Below are 20,031 nucleotides of genomic sequence, written 5' to 3'. Positions count from 1 at the left end.
CATTATGTAGTGTCTCTTCCAATTATTTTAAATGACCCCAAGTCAGCAACAGTGAAAATATTTGCATCAGTGATGTTTAAATGTACAGCTGAAGGCTATGGGCACATCACAATTACATGGAGAAAAGTTGATCATATGCTTCCATTGATGGCCACAATAAAAACTACCAAATCAAGAGGCAAGATCTCAAGTGTATTGAAAATTACCAGAACTGCTGGATTCTACAGTGGACAGTATTATTGTGTTGTGAAAAATGAAGCTGGACCTGTTGATTCACGTTACGCTAAACTTCATGTACAAGGTACGTAGGTTTTATCAGCATGATCAGCATGTGATACTTAAGGTATGTATTCTAGAGCCTGTTCCAGAAATAATTGGATTTCCAAGGAACATTACTGTGTTGCCAGGAGGGACCACAATTTTTTACTGCTTAGCTTTAAGTTATGGATCTCTAGTATACGACTGGAAGAAAGTAGACGGAAAAGACTTTCCTAGCACTGCAACTAAGTCATTTGTTTACAGCAACTTTATTGGCAGAAATACAACTGTTTATAAATTAGCAATCTCAAACACTCAGCTATCAAATGAAGGAAAGTATTGTTGTATAGCTCAAAGTGAAGGTGGTACCATCACTAAATGTGCTTGGTTGAATGTAAACAGTAAGTGAATGGTAGCACAATAAACTACAACTGTCTCATTTCTACATGCTTTTTGTATGCCTATAGTTCTTCCAAAGTTCACCAAACATCCAAAGTCAGTTACTATTAGAGCAGGTGATGTGAACAAAGTAGCAATGAGTTGTAAAGCTACTGGAGTAGGTGCTCTTCAGTATCACTGGGAAAAATATCAACCATCTAGTGATAGCTGGATGAGACCTTCCCGCAGAGCTGTGGATGTCACATCACGTAAACTAATATTTAGTGTGATCGAAGAAGAAGATGAAGGCATTTATCACTGTGTTGTTACCAATGATGATGGTAGTGTATCATCTGACAATGCTACTATTAATGTGTATGGTGAGTATACTTTTTATATTAACATAATTTTAAAGCTATTTAGCTACCACAGTATAATAATTATGTTGTTTCAATTATCAAAATGCAACATTTACAAAAGTTTAGCAGTTATTAGCAATACTTTGAAAAGACAAAAGGGACTGGGATACAGTCCCTAAATCACTTGAAATGTTATCTGAATACCATGCAGGTGTTCCTCAGGAATAAGATACAGTATGGTAGATTCCAAACTTATATTTAACACATGTACATGATTTTTGTTCAGCAGTGATAGGATTATAAACAGAATTCCAGACTATGTGGCTCCTCGGATACTTGCTTACAATGCAAGTACCTGAGAATTAAGTCACCACCTGGTCTAGGATTATTATGTTTGTTAGTTATTTCACGAATGCTTTCAGCCTCACTGAGGGACCTTATCCTATAGTGGGATCAAGACACACGATAGTGTGTCGTGTGGCCCAAGTAGCTGGCGTGCCACACCGTGGGTATATTGACAGGAAGAAAGAAAATGTCGTTTTCACACCTTTGTATCTCGGTGATACCTTATCCGATTGGAACCAAATTTGCTGCAGAGCTGCCCGCCAGTTAGGGGAGTCCACATTCCAAATTTGAAAGAATTGCTCAAGCCATTTCCGAGTTACGAGCAGCCAAAGTTTTGGTTTTTTTCTTTGTGTTTTCGTACACTTGCAAGAATTGCTATAAAATGCAAATGCGTACTCCGATCGCCTTGCAATTTGGCACACAGAAAGGCAGTCCAAGGCGAATTCCAGTATCAAATTTGGTACAAATCCGATAAATGGTTAAGGATTTATGACCAATTATTCGCGTGAAACAAGATCGATTTGTTGTCACGCCTACAGGGTAAACCGCTTCATGGAATGAGTTGAAAATCGTTTTGTGGATAGACCAACCATTGTAGGAGTGTCTTTTAGTGGTTTAAAAGCAATCAAAATAAAGATCATGAAGATATGACATGAAACCTAAGGTGTGTAACAATTGCGCGATCAGGATTAGTGAATAAAAATACCAATAATTTTCATGTCTACTAAGCAAACCGCTTAGAGCAGTGAGCTGAAAATGGGTATATAGTTGGAATGGTCACCGTAGAAAGTCCTTGCAGTAGTACAGAACAATCGGATTACAAACCACTGAGTTATGATTCGAAAGCCAACTCCGTGTAGCAAATGCGAGATCGAAATACTCTAATAGAACACCCTAATAGAGCATTCAGCTAATTTATGACTTACTCCATTATAGATTTCTATTACATTGCAAGTTATGCTGTAGGGACTCCAGCAGCAACCAGTTAATATTGTAGACAGTTCAGCTACAAGCAAGTCACCCTGTAGAGAGATCAGCTAGAAGAAGTTACCTTGTAGAGAGTTCAGCTACAAAGAAATCATTCTGTAAAGAGCTCAGCTGCAAACAAATCGCCTGTACAAAATTCAGCTACAAACAAATCACCCTGTAGAGAGATCAGCAGGAAGAAGTTACCTTGTAGATAGTTCAGATGCAACCAAATCACCCTGTAGAGAGATCAGCTACAAACAAATCACCCTGTAGAGAGATCAGCTAGAAGAAGTTACCTTGTAGATAGTTCAGATGCAAACAAATCACCCTGTAGAGAGTTCAGCTACAAACAAAAAAACCTAAAGCTGGCCATAGGCCGGCTTTGGGGTATACAAATACAAAAAGAAGTGAAATCTAATCCGAAACGAGTGCGGCCCTCAAAAAAGCTATGGTGACAAAAGACGTGAAATCCAATGTGGCGGCCAAGAAATGGCTGTGATGGTAGGCTAATGGTAAAAATTTTAATAACGACAATTCAGGTGAATTTTGGTGCCGCTTGGTCTTGGCACAAAATTCACCTGAATTGTCGTTATTAAAATTTTTACCATAGCCTACCATCACAGCCATTTCTTGGCCGCCACCTTGGATTTCACATCTTTTGTCACCATAACCTTTTTGAGGGCCGCACTCTTTTTTTACAGCTTGGCTGTTTTGGATTAGATAGAGTATATGTCAGTGGTTCTGTTTATATAGGCTTGCTCCAATTATGCTGGCATCATTGTAAGTCATAATAGATTAAAAGCATTGTGCCTGCAGAATTAGGAACTATAGATTTTAAATTAAAATTTGAATAAGCACACCCTAAAGAAAGCTTAACATAATTATAGTGAACGCACCATATACTGTTACTGCAATTCATGGTTAAAAACATGTAACAATTGTTATAATAATATTGGCTGTTTGTTTACACCATTCAAAAATAAAATTGAGATACCGTAATAGAACAGCAACTTACTACAATAATATCTTACAGTAATCGTACACTAATCTTTAAAATTCTCGATCTTGACACTGTTATCTAAGTCATTGATCTTAACATATGCTTTGTGGGGTCCACCTTTAAGAAAAGATCAGATAGCTCATATGCAATTACTACAACATCCTGCCATCCATATCACCAAGTCATTACATAAGTTTGATCATGTGACTTCACATCATGGGGAATTAAACTGGCTACCTGTTTCACACATGGTGCAATTGCAGTCTATAGCTGCTATGTCATGTTATTACCAACAACAAGGGTAGGCTTGCGCCTATTATGCTGGAATAAGTTTGAGAATAACAGGTCATCAATTTCATGAGAATAATTCCGGAAGAATAGGATGGTTAAAGGAATAATTTTAGGATTATCGGATGTCCACAGGATTAATCTGTGGAATTAAGGGGCGTGTCTATTCTTGATTAGCTAGAAGAAAGAGTTAAGCTACTAAGAGTGATATATAGCTGACATTATTATCTAATCCAAAACAGCCAAGCTGTAAAAAAAGAGTGCGGCCCTGAGAAAGGTTATGGTGAAAAAAGATGTGAAATCCAAGGTGGCGGCCAAGAAATGGCTGTGATGGTAGGTTAATAGTAAAAATTTTAATAACAACAATTCAGTGAATTTGGTGCCGCTTGGTCTTGGCACAAAATTCACCTGAATTGTCGTTATTAAAATTTTTACTATTAACCTACCATCACAGCCATTTCTTGGCCGCCACCTTGGATTTCACATCTTTTTTCACCATAACCTTTCTCAGGGCCGCACTCTTTTTTTACAGCTTGGCTGTTTTGGATTAGATTTCACTTCTTTTTTGTATTTGTATACCCCAAAGCCGGCCTATGGTCGGCTTTTGGGCTTTTTAACTTGTCATTTTTTCTTTACTACAGGAAGAAGAAAAGATGAAGCAGGGTGATTTCTTTGTAGCTGACCTCTCTGCAAGGTGATCCTTCTAGCTTATCTCTCTACCGGATGACTTGTTTGCAGCTGAACTCTCTACAGGGTGATTTGTTTGTAGCTGAACTCTCTACCAGGTAACTTCTTCTAGCTGATCTTTCTACAGGGTGATTTGTTTGTAGCTGAATTCTCTACAGGGCGATTTGTTTGCAGCTAAACTGCTGAACTCCGTACAATGTAACTTCTTCTTGCTGAACTCTCTACGGGTGGCTTGTTTCTAGCTGATCTCTCTGCAGGGTGACTTGTATCTTGCTGAACTCTCTACAGGGTGATTTGTTTGTAGCTGAACTCTCTACAAGGTAACTTCTTCTAGCTGATCTTTCTACAGGGTAATTTGTTTGTAGCTGAATTCTCTACAGGGAGATTTGTTTGCAGCTGAACTCTCTACATGGTAGTTTCTTTGTAGCTGAACTCTCTACAGTGTAACTTCTTCTAGCTGAACTCTCTACAGGTGGCTTGTTTCTAGCTGATCTCTCTACAGGGTGACTTGTTTGTAGCTGAAGTCTCTACAGGGTGATTTGTTTGTAGCTGAACTCTCTACAAGGTAACTTCTAGCTGATCTTTCTATAGGGTAATTTGTTTGTAGCTGAATTCTCTACAGGGCGATTTGTTTGCAGCTGAACTCTCTACATGGTAGTTTCTTTGTAGCTGAACTCTCTACAGTGTAACTTCTTCTAGCTGAACTCTCTACGGGTGGCTTGTTTCTAGCTGAACTCTCTACAGGGTGATTTGTTTGTAGCTGAACTCTCTACATGGTAGTTTCTTTGTAGCTGAACTCTCTACAATGTAACTTCTTCTAGCTGAACTCTCTACAGGATGACTTGTTTCTAGCTGATCTCTGTACAGGGTGATTTGTTCCTAGCTGAACTCTCTACAGGTGATTTGCTTGCAGCTGTACTCTCTTACATGGTGGTTTCTTTGTAGCTGAACTCTCTACAATGTAACTTCTTCTAGCTGAACTCTCTACAAGGTAACTTCTTCTAGCTGATCTTTCTACAGGGTGATTTGTTTGTAGCTGAATTCTCTACAGGGCAATTTGTTTGCAGCTGAGCTCTGTACATGGTAGTTTCTTTGTAGCTGAACTCTCTACAATGTAACTTCTTCTAGTTGAACTCTCTACAGGGTGACTTGTTTCTAGCTGAACTCTCTACAGGGTGATTTGTTTGTAGCTGAACTCTCTACAAGGTAACTTCTTCTAGCTGATCTTTCTACAGGGTGATTTGTTTGTAGCTGAATTCTCTACAGGGCAATTTGTTTGCAGCTGAGCTCTGTACATGGTAGTTTCTTTTAGCTGAACTCTCTACAATGTGACTTCTTCTAGCTGAACTCTCTACAGGGTGACTTGTTTCTAGCTGATCTCTCTACAGTGTAACTTGTTTCTAGCTGAACTCTCTACAGGGTGATTTGTTTGTAGCTGAATTCTCTACTAGGTAACTTCTTCTAGCTGATCTTTCTATAGGGTGATTTGTTTGTAGCTGAATTCTCTACAGGGCAATTTGTTTGCAGCTGAACTCTCTACATGGTAATTTCTTTGTAGCTGAACTCTCTACATGGTAATTTCTTTGTAGCTGAACTCTCTACAATGTAACTTCTTCTAGCTGAACTCTCTACAGGGTGACTTGTTTCTAGCTGAACTCTCTACAGGGTGATTTGTTTGTAGCTGAACTCTCTACAAGGTAACTTCTTCTAGCTGATCTTTCTACAAGGTGATTTATCTGTAGCTGAATTCTCTACAGGGCAATTTGTTTGCTGCTGAACTTTCTACATGGTAGTTTCTTTGTAGCTGAACTCTCTACAATGTAACTTCTTCTAGCTGAACTCTCTACGGGTGACTTGTTTCTAACTGATCTCTCTACAGGGTGACTTGTTTCTAGCTGAACTCTCTACAGGGTGATTTGTTTGTAGCTGAACTCTCTACAAGGTAACTTCTTCTAGCTGATCTTTCTACAGGGTGATTTGTTTGTAGCTGAATTCTCTACAGGGCGATTTGTTTGCAGCTGAACTCTCTACATGGTAGTTTCTTTGTAGCTGAACTCTCTACAATGTAACTTCTTCTAGCTGAACTCTCTCCAGGATGACTTGTTTCTAGCTGATCTCTGTACAGGGTGATTTGTTCCTAGCTGAACTCTCTACAGGTGATTTGCTTGCAGCTGTACTCTCTTACATGGTGGTTTCTTTGTAGCTGAACTCTCTACAATGTAACTTCTTCTAGCTGAACTCTCTACAGGATGACTTGTTTCTAGCTGATCTCTCTACAGGGTGATCTGTTCGTAGCTGAACTCTGTACAGAGTGGTTTGTTTGCAGCTGAACTCTCTTACATGGTGGTTTCTTTGTAGCTGAACTCTCTACAAAGTGACTTCTTCTAGCTGATCTATCTACAGGATGACTTGTTTCTAACTGAACTCTCTACAGTGTGATCTGTTCATAGCGGAACTTTCTACTGGGTGATTTGTTTGCAGCTAAACTCTTTGCATGATTGTTTCTTTGTAACTGAACTCTCTACAAGGTAACTTCTTCTAGCTGATCTCTCTACAGGATGACTTGTTTCTAACTGAACTCTCTACAGTGTGATCTGTTCATAGCGGAACTTTCTACTGGGTGATTTGTTTGCAGCTAAACTCTTTGCATGATTGTTTCTTTGTAACTGAACTCTCTACAATGTGACTTCTTCTAGCTGATCTCTCTACAGGATGACTTGTTTCTAACTGAACTCTCTATAGTGTGATCTGTTCATAGCGGAACTTTCTACTGGGTGATTTGTTTGCAGCTAAACTCTTTGCATGATTGTTTCTTTGTAACTGAACTCTCTACAAGGTAACTTCTTCTAGCTGATCTCTCTACAGGGCAATTTGTTTGTAGCTGAATTTTCTACAGAGTGATTTATTTGAGCCGAACTCTCTACATGATGGCTTCTTTGTAGCTGAACTCTCTATTAGGTACCTTCTTCTAGCTGATCTGACTACAGGGTGACATGTTTGTAGCTGAATTCCCTACAGAATAACTTGCAATGTATACATGCAGCTGAATGCTTTATTAGGGTGACTGTTCTATTAGAGTATCTCGATCTCGCATTTGCTGCACGTAGTTGCCTTTCGAATCATAACTCAGTGACTTGTAATCCGATTCTTCTGTACTACTGCAAGAACTTTCTATGATGATTATTCCAGCTACATACTGATTTTCAGCTTGTTGCTCTAAGCGGTTTGCCTGATAGACACGAAAACTAATAGTTTTTTTATTCATAAAAATCGATCGCGTATTTTGACACAGGTTGGGTTTTGTGTCATATCTCCATGGTCTTTATCTCGATTCCTTTCAAACCATAAAAGGCACTCCTACGATGGTTGCTCCATCTACATATCACTTTTCAACTGATTCCTCCAAGGGGTTTACCCTGTAGGCGTGACAGACCTTCGACCTTATTTTACGCAAATAATCGGTCATAACTCCGTGAATGTTCATCGGATTCCTACCAAAGTTGGTACGGAGATCCGCCTTAATGAGGCCTTTAAGTGTGCCAAATTTCAGCCCAATCCAAGCACGCATTCGTGTTTTATGGCGAATTTTGCGAAGTGTGCGAAATGAAGAAGATGAAGAAGAAAAAAACGAAGAAATTAAAATGAAACTTTGCTCGCTCGTATCTCGGAAATGGCTTGAGCGATTTTCTTCACATTTGGTATGTAGACTCACCTAACTGGGCGGCACGTCTCTAGCAAATTTGGTTCCAATCGGATAAGGGATCACAGAGCTACATAGGTGTGAAAATTGCATTTTCTTTCTTTTTAATATACTCACGGTGTGGCGCGCCGGCTTCTTGGGCCGCACGACACACTATCGTGTGTCTTGATATGAGTGCTGGCTGAAAAGGAGATGAAAGCCTTTAAAAGACCGATATACTGTAATAGAACGTTTAAATACTCTAATAGAGCAGTTAGATCATGACTAGCTACAGAAACTAAATGAGAATAAGTTTGGAATAATAGGCTAGACACAAAAATAAAAAAAGAATAATAGGTGAAATTTTTGGGAAATTCTGGAAGGAATAATAGGTTAAATTGTGAGCATAATAGGTGCAAGCCTAAACAAGAGACACTATCCTTAGACCCCCTATAATCTTTGGCTGCCAGTGTCGTATGCTATACATTGTAGTGATCATTTTGCCAACCTATCTAATTATCATCTATTTTCTATCTGGTGCTGGCACTTGGTGGAATAATGTTACTTCAAAAATATCATGATGACTCATCCTGAACTTGATGATTGTGTTAAATCTATGTATTTAACCCTTAAACCCGCAGCCGTTTTACAAAACGCAAGCACTGAAAATGCATAATTCAGAAAACTGGATTATACGCAAGCCTTTTAAACAAATCAAGAACTGTTAAAGCTATCTAAAAACTACAAACACTATGTTACTCACCGTTAAATTTTGCTTTAAATGGGTCTCGCATCCTTTCATCCCAGAACTTCACTCTGTGCCTTTAAAGTACAAAAGAACTATCTCTTCATCTTCTTTCTTCGCATATCGATACACCAAACGCCATAACTCGGCCATACTTCATCGTAGAAACATTTTCTTGGTGTCATCGTGGTCGTCTCGTGATGGTGATTCCATTGATATACACAATGATCACATGATTGACCCAATGGCCAGCAACAACACTAACTATACGGATGTGAAATGAAACAAACTGATTCATCGCTTCGTAGCACGTGAGTTCCTTGTTGTTTGCTAATAGCTTGTATACTGTTACAAAGGGTAGACCTTCCCAAGTTAGAAAACCTCTATTTCTAAGAGATTGGATAAACGCTTTGCAAGATATGCCTATTTAAAACCATCCATGTAAAATGGTTAAAATATTGTGCGTTTTTCGTTCATGTTTCATCAAATCCAGTTTTCTGGATTTTGCGGGTTTAAGGGTTAAGTAATGATGTGTTTTAGTAATTGGTGTGTGTGTGTGTGTGTGTGTGTGTGTGTGTGTGTGTGTGTGTGTGTGTGTGTGTGTGTGTGTGTGTGTGTGTAATTTTGTTTTGCATCCGTTTGTGCTGTGTGTATGTGTTTTAGCTCTGGTAAGGAAGAACAGCTCATGCCGAATACCAAGAGAATACTAATAAATCAATCAGTCTATAATATCATAACAATGCAGTCAAGCACTCTGATAAATCAGTCAAATTTTGAGCACATGCTTTATTTTGAAAGCATAGTTTGGGTGTAATAGGTTTGATTTTTAGCATTGCTGAAAAACATAATAGGTTTTTCTCAAAGCTTTTACACATGTAACTTGTACTACAGTAGGTGCTATGTACATTAAATCATTATTGTGTTTTGCATATTAACTACTATGTCTGCTAATGATATGTGCTGTTTAGGCCTTCCTAACAGCAGTCTCCACAATCAAACAATGGTTATCGAAGGAAGGAAAGTACGTTTGATATGTAACATTACAAATGATGCTGATGCTGTCAATCCAAAAGTGAACTGGTACAAAGAGAATGTATTGGTAAAGGAAGATAAAGATCGTGTGTCAATTTTTGACAGTATGAAAACCAATCATATTATACAGTCAGTACTACTGTTTGAAAATGTGACACACGCTGATGGCGGACGCTACATATGTAGGGCTTATAATGATCCTGGCTTCTATACAGAAGCAAGCACTCTATTGATAGTTGAGTGTAAGTACTATTTTTACTTTAAAATGTACAAACTTTTGTGTTGTGCAGATGCTCCAGTGGTCAGCATTTTACCAGCTAAGTCATTATTAAGGGTGAAAGTTGGAGATCAACTTTCATTGTATTGTAGAGCCACTGGATTACCTAACCCCACATTACAGTGGTATGAAGGTAGCCAACCTGCTAATTCTATAGAAGAGCAAGTCTTAGATATTCCTACCAACTTCCCACACACTACTGCATATACTTGCATTGCAAATAACACAATTGGAACTACAGCAGTGAATATTACTATAATAATAGAAGGTATAGCTGTAACTGTATGGTGTATTTTTGTTAATGTATTCTTACACAAGTAGGAGTCTGCCCTCCTTCCCCAGAAGCCCCTGATGATGGAGAAAAATCAGTCATTTTTGAAAATGGTATCGAAAAGTATGTTTTCTTTAAATGTGATGATGGCTATGATCTGAAAGGAAGTTTTCTAATAGAATGCAAAATGGGAAATTGGAGTCATTCAACACCAGTTTGTATTAAGTCACTCTGACCCTGTCAATTGAACACATGCTACTGACTGCTAATGATTGTGCTAGTAATATTCTTATAGCAGACTTGCATACAGTAATTACAGTATGTAAACAGACAACCAACTTTTGTGTGTAGATTGCTAATTATTATTATTATTACTCTGTTTTGTGTAAATGAGCTACTATAGGTTATATAGTAATGGATAGCTGACCGCACAAAACCGAAGGAATATTGTGCAGATTAATTCTGGCACAAATATACACAAAGCCAGAGTGTGTACACCAGTAAATCTACATGATGGTTTTAGTATAGGCTTGAGCCAAATTAACCTTTGAAATTACATTTAACCTATTATGCTTTTAATCAACACTTAAAAACTAAGCTTATTGCTCTCAAAAGTAATCATGCTTTCAAAACTACAACTACACTGACTGTTTTGCTGGCTAAAGTATATCAGTGTTTCTGGTTGGTGTGCTTATTTCTGTAAAGTGTGCTTACAAAAGTGAACTAAATATAACTACTTCTGATATAAAATGCAGTAATAATGATACTGTACTTGTGTTTAATTTTACAATCTTTTTTGACACATGCATTTTAATTATATAAAATTGTCCAATTATGCTGACATAACTTTTGCTGGCCTATTATGTTGGCCCAAGCCTATTTGGGTTTTTGGATAAATGCATGACATTTGGTACATAGTTTTAGCTATTTGCATAACAAAGGCCATTTTGATTGACTTTTGCTGACCTTTATCCTTTGTTTCCCATCAATAGTTTTTGCTCCATAATATTTACTTTTAGATGAATGCTAACAGCTTCATTTCCAATCATTATACATTTTTATAGGACCAGTAACCTTTACCCCTTAATCTCCCAAGTGTTGTGCAATCATTTTACACTACACATAATTATTGCTTTATATCTCCTACATGCATCAAGCAATCATGATGAAATTTTCAGGACTAGTTCTCTACTGTCCAGTGACCAATTGCAATTGAGAACATTGGTGTGATCATAGAATAGTCCACATAGAATTGTAATAGTTTTAAACATAAAATTATTTTCAATAATTTTTACCAAACGTATGGTAGATTTATTGGCAATTTTTGGTCATTGGATAGCTACAATATTCATACTACAAGCAGAAAAGGATATTCTATAATGATTTTAAGATTATTCATTGGCACGTGAAAGAATAGGACTATTAATGATAATTATTTTATTGTCGTCTTGTATAAACAAGACCCTTATATGGACATAATATAATTTTCGAAGTTGCTACTGTTCCGGCAGCCGGAAATATTTTGTCAGTGCTATTGTTCCGGCAGTCCACTAGATTTCTCACTATCAAGCACACTATTGTATGCTATGCAATGGCGGATCCAGGATGGGGCATTTGGGGCAAATGTCCCCCCCCCCCCCCCCCCCCCCCCTTTCACCTTGTGGAAGAGTGGCCAGCCATACTTGTGATTAAAATACTAAACTTTATGTCAGGCCAAGATCAGTTTAGCTATACAACTCATAAAATTATGTACATTTAACTAGCATTTATTAAAATTTCACCTGAAGCCGAAACAAACCAACCCAGCAAAAACGATCCTGCAAGATTCTGCAGGAGTCCTGCAAGTTCCTGCAAGAAATGACCGGATTCTCTTGCAAGAAGATTCTCTTGCAAGAGTCTTGCAAGATCCTGAAACGCTCTTGCAGGATTTTGCTGGATTCCTGCAAAATCCTGCAAGAAATGACCGGATTCTCTTGCAAGATCTTGCTTAAAGTTCTTGCAGGATCATTTTGCCTGGGAATGTTAAACTAGCTGTTAAATTGTTCCCCAGCACCTTCGTGTGTACTAAGCGCCTCTAAAATTAATTATCGTGTTACTGTTGTTTCTGCTGTTGTTTAAGACTTTTGGAGCCTTTTAACAGTTTTTATGACTTCACAACCATCTTCAAAGGCCAAAATGGCAAAAATCATCAGTGAGACACTACTAAGAGGTGATTATTTGCTGCTTCAAGATGCAGCAACTAGCAAGAGAATCTAGATCTCCCCAACCGCCTACAACTTAGCCTGTTTGTGCCCCTCCCCTTGCTGGCTCCTGGATCCGCCCCTGCTATGCCCCGAGTATTCGACTTTAGGGCACACGTCTAGTAGGTTGCCCCTAGTATTCTACTTTAGGGAACGCGTCTAGTAGGTTTCCCCGAGCATTCAACTTTAGGGGACGCCAAAAGTAGCTCTAGCGTTAGGGTTAGGATCGGGTTCAGCTTTAGTTTCTTCTTCACCTTCAATATATACTATATAGAAGTTACTCCACTCGGAGACATATAAGGTAGAAACTAAGGTAGGGTCCGCAACGTGAAATTTTGACCTCCGAGAAACAACTACCAAACCACCCACAAATGCTAGGCTAGGTACCACTTAGAAAATGCCAGATTGGCGTTATTTTTCATTAACGTCTTGTCGTGCAAATCGGCGAATATGCTTACAAATTACGAGATTTTTTGCTATATCTTCAAGGAAATGTCTTTTAAAGCTACAATACGCGCTCTCAACCTTTCTTACTAACTGTACTCTAAACTAAAACCATCAGTGGCTGCATTGTCTGGAGCAATTTCCAGCTGCAGCATCGCGAAAATGAAATTTCGGACTCGAAAAAAGTTTCGATGCCACTGGAGCAAACAGTATCGATGCCAAGCTAACCCTCCCAGGTAAAACTGGTCTGGCATGGGTCCAACTACTACCACACGAAATACCATCGAATTCCAAAATTGTTTGCCATCTGGCTGAGCTCGACGGCTGTCAAAAATTCGTCAAAAATGCCGATTTTATTCACTGAGGGGAACTTTTGTTAGCCAGATGTGCTAGTTTACTTCTCAAAAGCTTACTAGATCCATAACCAGTAGCTTTTATTCATAGGGTTGGTCTGGCAGCTCTTCTAGCGACCTCAAAAACCACCAAATTCCGATATCCACGAATTTTGCTGATGTTGACCAATTTACAATGCGTTAAAGAAATCTTGCACACCAAACGTGATGCTTTGCCTCTCTAGAGTTATGCTGCATCCTTGTTTAGTTATATTCGTCCATGGGGTGGCACTGGAGACTCTCTAATCGAGGCCAAAATCCATCAAAATGCCCATCTCACCATTTGTCATCAGTGTTAGGAAGTTTTACATGTTAAACATGTTGGTTTACCTCTCTATATCCTTGCTGGACCATTCAATCACCTTCGTCTGTGTAGGCAGCTTTCTTCAGTCTCTTGAAAACGCCAGAGCACGCCCCTAGTGGGCTTTGCTAATTAACAATAATAATGTCAATAATAATAATGCCAATTGGGCGTAACCATCAACACCAGTTAATGCTTAGCTATTTTGTTTCATTGGTTTCACGCAAGAGTGACAGGAAAGCCAGCAGAAATGTAATAGAGCGAAAATGGAGTTAGTTTAGCTCTAAATATTGTACTCTACATGTTTATACAAATGATTACCGAAATGCAAATGCCGATTATCAAAAACCACAATCAAAATTTCCATTCGTGTAGAGTTCCGAAGGTGGATATTTAGAACTAGACTAACTCCAGTTGGGCTATGTAATATTTCTGCTGGATTTTCGTGGAATCAATGAAACAAAATAAGCAGTAAGTGGTGTTGATGGTTGCGCAGCGGCCCAATTGGCGTGCTCTGGAATTTTCAAGAGACTGAACTGAGAAAGGTGCCTACACAGACGAAGGTGATTGAAACGTACAGTAAAGATGTAGAGAGGCAAACCAGCATGTTTGACTTGTAAAACGTCCTAAAACTGATGACAAATGGTGAGATGGGCATTTTGATGGATTTTGGTCTCGATAAGAGAGTCGCCATTGCCACCCTATGGACGAATATAACTAAACAAGGATGCAGCATGACTTTAGAGAGGCAAAGCATCACGTTTGGGGTGCAAAATTTCATTAACGCATTGTAAATTGGTCGATATCAACAAAATTCGTGGATATCGACAAAATTCGTGGATATCAGCATTTGGTGGTTTTTGAGATCGCTTGAAGAGCTGTCAGACCAATCCTACGAATGAAAGCTCCAGGTTATGGGTTTAGCAAGCTTTTGAGAAGTAAACTAGCACATCTGGCTAACAAAAGTTCCCCTCAGTGAATAAAATCGGCATTTTTGACAGCCGTCGAGCTCAGCCAGATGGCAAACAATTTTGGAATTCGATGGTATTTCGTGTGGTAGTAGTTGGACCCATGCCAGACCAGTTTTACCTGGGAGGGTTAGCTTGGCATCGATACTGTTTGCTCCAGTGGCATCGAAACTTTTTTCGAGTCCGAAATTTCATTTTCGCGATGCTGCAGCTGGAAATTGCTCCAGACAATGCAGCCACTGATGATTTTAGTTTAGAGTACAGTTAGTAAGAAAGGTTGAGAGCGAGTTTTGTAGCTTTAAAAGACATTTCCTTGAAGATATAGCAAAAAATCTCGTAATTTGTAAGCATATTCGCCGATTTGCACGACAAGACGTTAATGAAAAATAACGCCAATCTGGAATTTTCTAAGTGGTACCTAGCCTAGCATTTGTGGGTGGTTTGGTAGTTGATTCTCGGAGGTCGAAATTTCACGTTGCGGACCCTAACTAAGGGAGTTGGGTAGCTGGGAGCCACGTACCACAATGGAACAATAGCAACACGTATAATTTTAACTAAGGCCTAGCTGCGTTACCCCATGCAAAGGAGACCAGGTACAAACAGTAGTTTTTTTTCTGTTTTTTACGTCTATGCATACGAACAATCATAAGAATATACACACTAATCAGTTTGATTGACACACCACTAGTGTACGTATATACCTTTTATTAATGTTCTAATGGGTAACTGAAAAAGAAAGCTGTTGACACTTACTTACATCTCACGTATAGGTAGCTTTCAATATGAAAGATGTATCAGAATATGAAAGATGTATATATCAGATCATACAGACAAGATATTAATTGGTACAACTGAAAGATCATTATTGGCATATCTCTATGAACAGGTCACCTAAGTAATTATGTGAGCAGTGTGTTTGTTTATGTAACAGAAAAATCTTATGTTATCTTTGTCATTTTTAAGCTTGAACAACTTCTTACTTGAAGGAATGGGTGGATATGAGCCAAAAACTCTATAATATATAATACACCTTGACGAAATTCCCAAGTAGACACATTGGGACAACCTTAACTCCACAGTCCGTTGAATTTTTCTTTTAATTATTATTATTTTTTTAATGTTATTTAAACAGGGAGACAGCATCAGCAAAAGCTGTATTTCAGCTGTGCCCTGAACAAGCGTACAAAACAATATAGGTACATATATACACACAATTAACTAAATATGACTTAAATAAGCTAGATTAAAGCTATCTAACCCAAAACAGCCAAGCTGTAAAAAAAGTGTGTGGCCCTCAAAAAGGCTATGGTGAAAAAAGATGTGAAATCCAAGGTGACGGCCAAGAATGGCTGTGATGGTAGGTTAATGGTAAAAATTTTCATAACGACAATTCAGGTGAATTTTGGTGCCGCTTGGTCTTGGCACAAAATTCACCTGAATTGTCATTATTAAATTTTTTACCATTAACCTGCCATCACAGCCATTTCTTGGCCGCCACCTTGGATTTCACATCTTTTTTCACCATAGCCTTTTTGAGGGCCGCACACTTTTTTTACAGATTGGCTGTTTTGGGTTAGATTTCACTTCTTTTTGTATTTGTATACCCCAAAGCCAGCCATAGGTCGGCTTTGGGACTTCTTAAACCTGTCTTTTTTTCTTTACTACAGGAAGAAGAAAAGATGAAGCAGATGTACTTTAAATATTTCTGATTTTATCAGTAAATGTACAAATTATACATCTAATACATATATTTATTACAGAAATCTCCATGGTGGTTTCTTTGTAACTGAACACTCTACAAAGTGACTGCTCTCTCTACAGAGTGAATTGTTTGTAGCTGAACAATCTACAAGGTAAGTTCTTCTAGCTGATCTCTCTACAGGGTGATTTGTTTGTAGCTGAATTCTGTGCAGGTGATTTGTTTGCAGCTGAGCTCTTTACAGAATGGTTTCTTTGTAGCTGAACTCTCTACAAGGTAACTTCTTCTAACTGATCTTTCTACAGGGTAATTTGTTTGTGGCTGAATTTTCTACAGGGTGATTTCTTCGCAGCTGAACTCTCTACATGGTGGTTTCTTTGTAACTGAACTCTGTACAAGGTAATTTCTTCTAGCTGATCTCTCTACAGGAAGATTTGTTTGTAGCTAAACTCTCTACAGGTGATTTGTTTGCAGCTGAACTCTCTACATGATGGTTTCTTTGTAGCTGAACTCTCCACAAAGTAACTTCTTCTAGCTGATCTTTCTACAGGGTGATTTGTTTGTAGCTGAACTCTCTACAAGGAAACTTCTTCTAGCTGATTTCTCTACAGGTAGATTTATTTGCAGCTGAACTCTATACAGGTGATTTGTTTGCAGCTGAACTCTCTACATGATGGTTCTTTGTAGCTGAACTCTCTACAAGGTGACTGCTTCTAGCTGACCTTTCTACAGGGAGATTTGTTTGTAGCTGAACTCTCTACAGGTGATTTGTTTGCAGCTGAACTCTCTACACGATGTTTTCTTTGTAGCTGAACTCTCTACAAGGTAACTTCTTCTAGCTGATCTCTCTACAGGGAGACTTCTTTGTAGCTGAACTCTCTACAGGTGATTTGTTTGCAGCTGAACTCTCTACATGATGGTTTCTTTGTAGCTGAACTCTCTACAAGGTAACTTCTTCTAGCTGATCTCTCTACAGGGAGATTTGTTTGTAGCTGAACTCTCTACAGGTGATTTTTTTGCAGCTGAACTCTCTACATGATAGTTTCTTTGTAGCTGAACTCTCCACAAGGTAACTTCTTCTAGCTGATCTCTCTACAGGGAGATTTCTTTGTAGCTGAACTCTCTACAGGTGATTTGTTTGCAGCTGAACTCTCTACATGATGGTTCTTTGTAGCTGAACTCTCTACAAGGTGACTTCTTCTAGCTGACCTTTCTACAGGGAGATTTGTTTGTAGCTGAACTCTCTACAGGTGATCTGTTTGCAGCTGAACTCTCTACATGATGGTTTCTTTGTAGCTGAACTCTCTACAAGGTAATTTCTTCTAGCTGATCTCTCTACAGAGAGATTTGTTTGTAGCTGAACTCTCTACATGATGGTTTCTTTGTAGCTGAACTCTCTACAAGGTAATTTCTTCTAGCTGATCTCTCTACAGAGAGATTTGTTTGCAGCTGAACTCTCTACATGATGGTTCTTTGTAGCTGAACTCTCTACAAGGTGACTTCTTCTAGCTGACCTTTCTACAGGGAGATTTGTTTGTAGCTGAACTCTCTACAGGTGATCTGTTTGCAGCTGAACTCTCTACATGATGGTTTCTTTGTAGCTGAACTCTCTACAATGTAATTTCTTCTAGCTGATCTCTCTACAGAGAGATTTGTTTGTAGCTGAACTCTCTACATGATGGTTTCTTTGTAGCTGAACTCTCCACAAGGTAACTTCTTCTAGCTGATCTCTCTACAGGGAGATTTGTTTGTAGCTGACCTCTCTACAGGGTGATTTTTTTTTGTAGCTGAACTTTCTACATACAAAGTGATTTGTTCTAGCTGGTCTCTCTACAGGATGACTTGTTTCTAGCTGATCTCTCTGTAAGGTGACTTGTTTCTAGCTGAACTCTACCGAGTGATCTGTTCATAGCTGAACTCTCTCTATAGGATGATTTGTTTACAGCTGAACTATCTACATGGTGGTTTCTTTGCAGCTGAATTCTCTACAAGGTGACTTCTTCTAGCTGAACTCTCTATAGGGTGATCTTCTCGTAGCTGAACTCTCTGTAGGGTGATTCGTTTGCAGCTGAACTTTCTACATGATGGTTTGTTCATAGTTGAACATTCTACAAGGTAATCTCTTCTAGCTGATCTCTTTCAGGATAACTTGTTTCTAGCTGAACTCTCTACAGGGTGATTTCGGTAGCTAAACTCTCTACAATTCGATTTGTTTGCAGCTGAACTCTCTACATGGTGCTTTCTTTGTAGCTGAACTCTCTACAAGGTAGCTTCTTCTAGCTGATCTCTCTACAGGATGACTTGTTTCTAGCTGAACTCTCTACAGGGTGATCCTTTCATAGCTGAACTCAATACAGGGTGATTTGTTTGCAGCTGAACTCTCTACATGATGGTTTGTTTGTAGCTGAACTCTGTATAGTTTGATTTGTTTGCAGCTGAACTTTCTACATGGTTGTTTCTTTGTAGCTGAACTCTCTACAAGGTAACTTCTTTTAGTTGATCTCTCTACATAATGACTTGTTTCTAGCTGAACTCTCGACAGGATGATCTGTTCATAGCTGAATTCTCTACATGGTAGTTTCTTTGTAGCTAAACTCTTTACAAGGTGACTGCTTCTAGCTGATCTCTCTATAGGGTGATTTGTTTGTAGCTGAACTATCTGCAGGGTGATTTGAACTCTCTACAAGGTGATGTTTTCTAGTTGATCTCTCTACTCAGTCTGGATGACTTGTTTCTAGCTGAACTCTCTACAGTGTGATCTGTTAAGTTTCTACCTGATCTCTCTGTAGAGTTATATCTTGTATGTATAGCTGAACTCTTTTACATGGTGGTTTTTTGATTGGTTGCTGAACTCTCTCTCCACGGTGACTTGTTTGTGGCTGAACTCTCTACAGAGTGACTTACTTGTAGCTGAACATTGCATAAAGTAACTTGTTTGTAGCTGATCTAGATGAACTCTCTACTAGGTAGCTTTTTTGTAGCTGAACCCTTTACGCAGTGACTTGTTTGTAGCTGAATTCTCTACAGAGTGACTTGTTGTAGCTGAACTCTCTACAAGGTGACTTGTTTATAGTTGAATTCTCTTCAGTGTGACTTATAATGTTCTGAATCTCTACAGCAACATATTTGTAGCTGAACTCTCTACAGGATGACTTGCTTGTAGTTGAATTGTCTATAAGATTAACTGTTTGTAGCTGAACTCCTTACAGAATAACTTGCAATGCCATATAATTCTATAATGGAGTAAGTTATACGTAGCTGAATGCTTTATTAGGGTGACTGTTCTATTAGAGTATCTCGATCTCGCATATGCTACACGTAGTTGGCTTTGGAATCATAACTCAGTGGTTTGTAATCCGATTCTTCTGTACTACTGCAAGGACTTTCTATGCTAATTATTCCAGCTACACACCGATTTTCAGCTCAATGTTCTAAGCGGTTTGCCTGGTAGGCGTGAAAACTAATAGTTTTTTTATTCATAAAAGTCGATCGCGTAATTGTGACATAGGTTGGGTTTTGTGTCATATCTCGATGGCCTTTAACTGGATTCCTTTCAAACCACAAAAAGGCACTCCTACGATAGTTACTCCATCTACACAGCAATTTTCAGCTCATTCCTTCAAGAGGTTTACCCTGTGGGCGTGACAGACCTTCGACCTTATTTTACGCAAATAATTGGTCATAACTCCGTGAATGTTC

At 38.7% G+C, this 20,031-nt stretch overlaps 1 protein-coding gene across 1 annotated transcript in view; it reads left to right on the top strand.

Moving 5' to 3' along the window:
* Nucleotides 1-20,031, top strand: part of LOC136255279 (hemicentin-1-like) — a 69,021-nt gene that overhangs the window by 31,129 nt on the left and 17,861 nt on the right. Inside the window, exons 6-11 of the mRNA XM_066048005.1 lie at nt 11-301; nt 357-659; nt 726-1,016; nt 9,677-9,982; nt 10,031-10,285; nt 10,339-10,411. Of these exons, the coding sequence (XP_065904077.1) occupies nt 11-301; nt 357-659; nt 726-1,016; nt 9,677-9,982; nt 10,031-10,285; nt 10,339-10,411 (1,519 nt within the window). The remainder of the gene's footprint in view (nt 1-10; nt 302-356; nt 660-725; nt 1,017-9,676; nt 9,983-10,030; nt 10,286-10,338; nt 10,412-20,031) is intronic.

Source organism: Dysidea avara, chromosome 5 (assembly GCF_963678975.1).
Source record: "Dysidea avara chromosome 5, odDysAvar1.4, whole genome shotgun sequence".
Classification (NCBI taxonomy): Eukaryota; Metazoa; Porifera; class Demospongiae; order Dictyoceratida; family Dysideidae; genus Dysidea; species Dysidea avara.
The sequence above is the reverse complement of the archived record's forward strand: the minus strand, read 5'-3'. Positions and strand labels throughout refer to the sequence as shown.